At 33.0% G+C, this 633-nt stretch overlaps 1 protein-coding gene across 1 annotated transcript in view; it reads right to left on the reverse strand.

The window, feature by feature from the left end:
• Positions 1–633, reverse strand: part of CSMD1 (CUB and Sushi multiple domains 1) — a 972765-nt gene that overhangs the window by 322072 nt on the left and 650060 nt on the right. Inside the window, exon 31 of the mRNA XM_007944438.2 lies at positions 414–530. Within this exon, the coding sequence (XP_007942629.2) occupies positions 414–530 (117 nt within the window). The remainder of the gene's footprint in view (positions 1–413; positions 531–633) is intronic.

Below are 633 nucleotides of genomic sequence, written 5' to 3' on the forward strand. Positions count from 1 at the left end.
TTTTGTCTTATATGTATCTTAAAATATGCAACAATCTGAAAAAGTCTTATTTTTTTCAAAATAAACAATAAATCTTATCGAGTTCCACAGATAGACTTGAAAAGGACATAATATAAACATAGAGATTGATAATTGAATTAGGGATGCTACATTTTGCACTTCATGTGCCTACTATATCATCATTCAGCTAATTTAATTTGCCTTGAAAAAATTGTACAGCTGAATTGATTTTTCAAATAACTTTCTGTTCTGAAATGTATCCTGTCAGAGCTTTATTTAAATTTATAAGTCACTTTCAATTAAAGACATAGTTATGAAAACAGAGTAGGGCACATTTGTTATTCAGCTTAATTCTTTTCAAGATAAAAATGAAAAAGCTGAACTTTTAAGAATCAAACATGTTATTCACTTACCATAGCCAATGGGCAGTAGGATCTTCCAAGTGCAGTCTAAGTTGTTGGGGTAAGCACCTGGAAATCCAGGACTCAAGATCACTCCACTCATGCTGCTCAGTGTTCCTCCGCACTTCGCTGTTAAGGGACAGTGGCCGTCAGTTCTGTGGATTATCATTTTTTCCAAAGAATATTTCATTCAGATTGCTCTACTCTACTTTGCTAAGTAAAAGCAAGACAT

This window comes from Orycteropus afer, unplaced genomic scaffold (genome assembly GCF_000298275.1).
Source record: "Orycteropus afer afer isolate SDZICR_OR568_19922 unplaced genomic scaffold, OryAfe1.0 scaffold00125, whole genome shotgun sequence".
NCBI lineage: Eukaryota > Metazoa > Chordata > Mammalia > Tubulidentata > Orycteropodidae > Orycteropus > Orycteropus afer.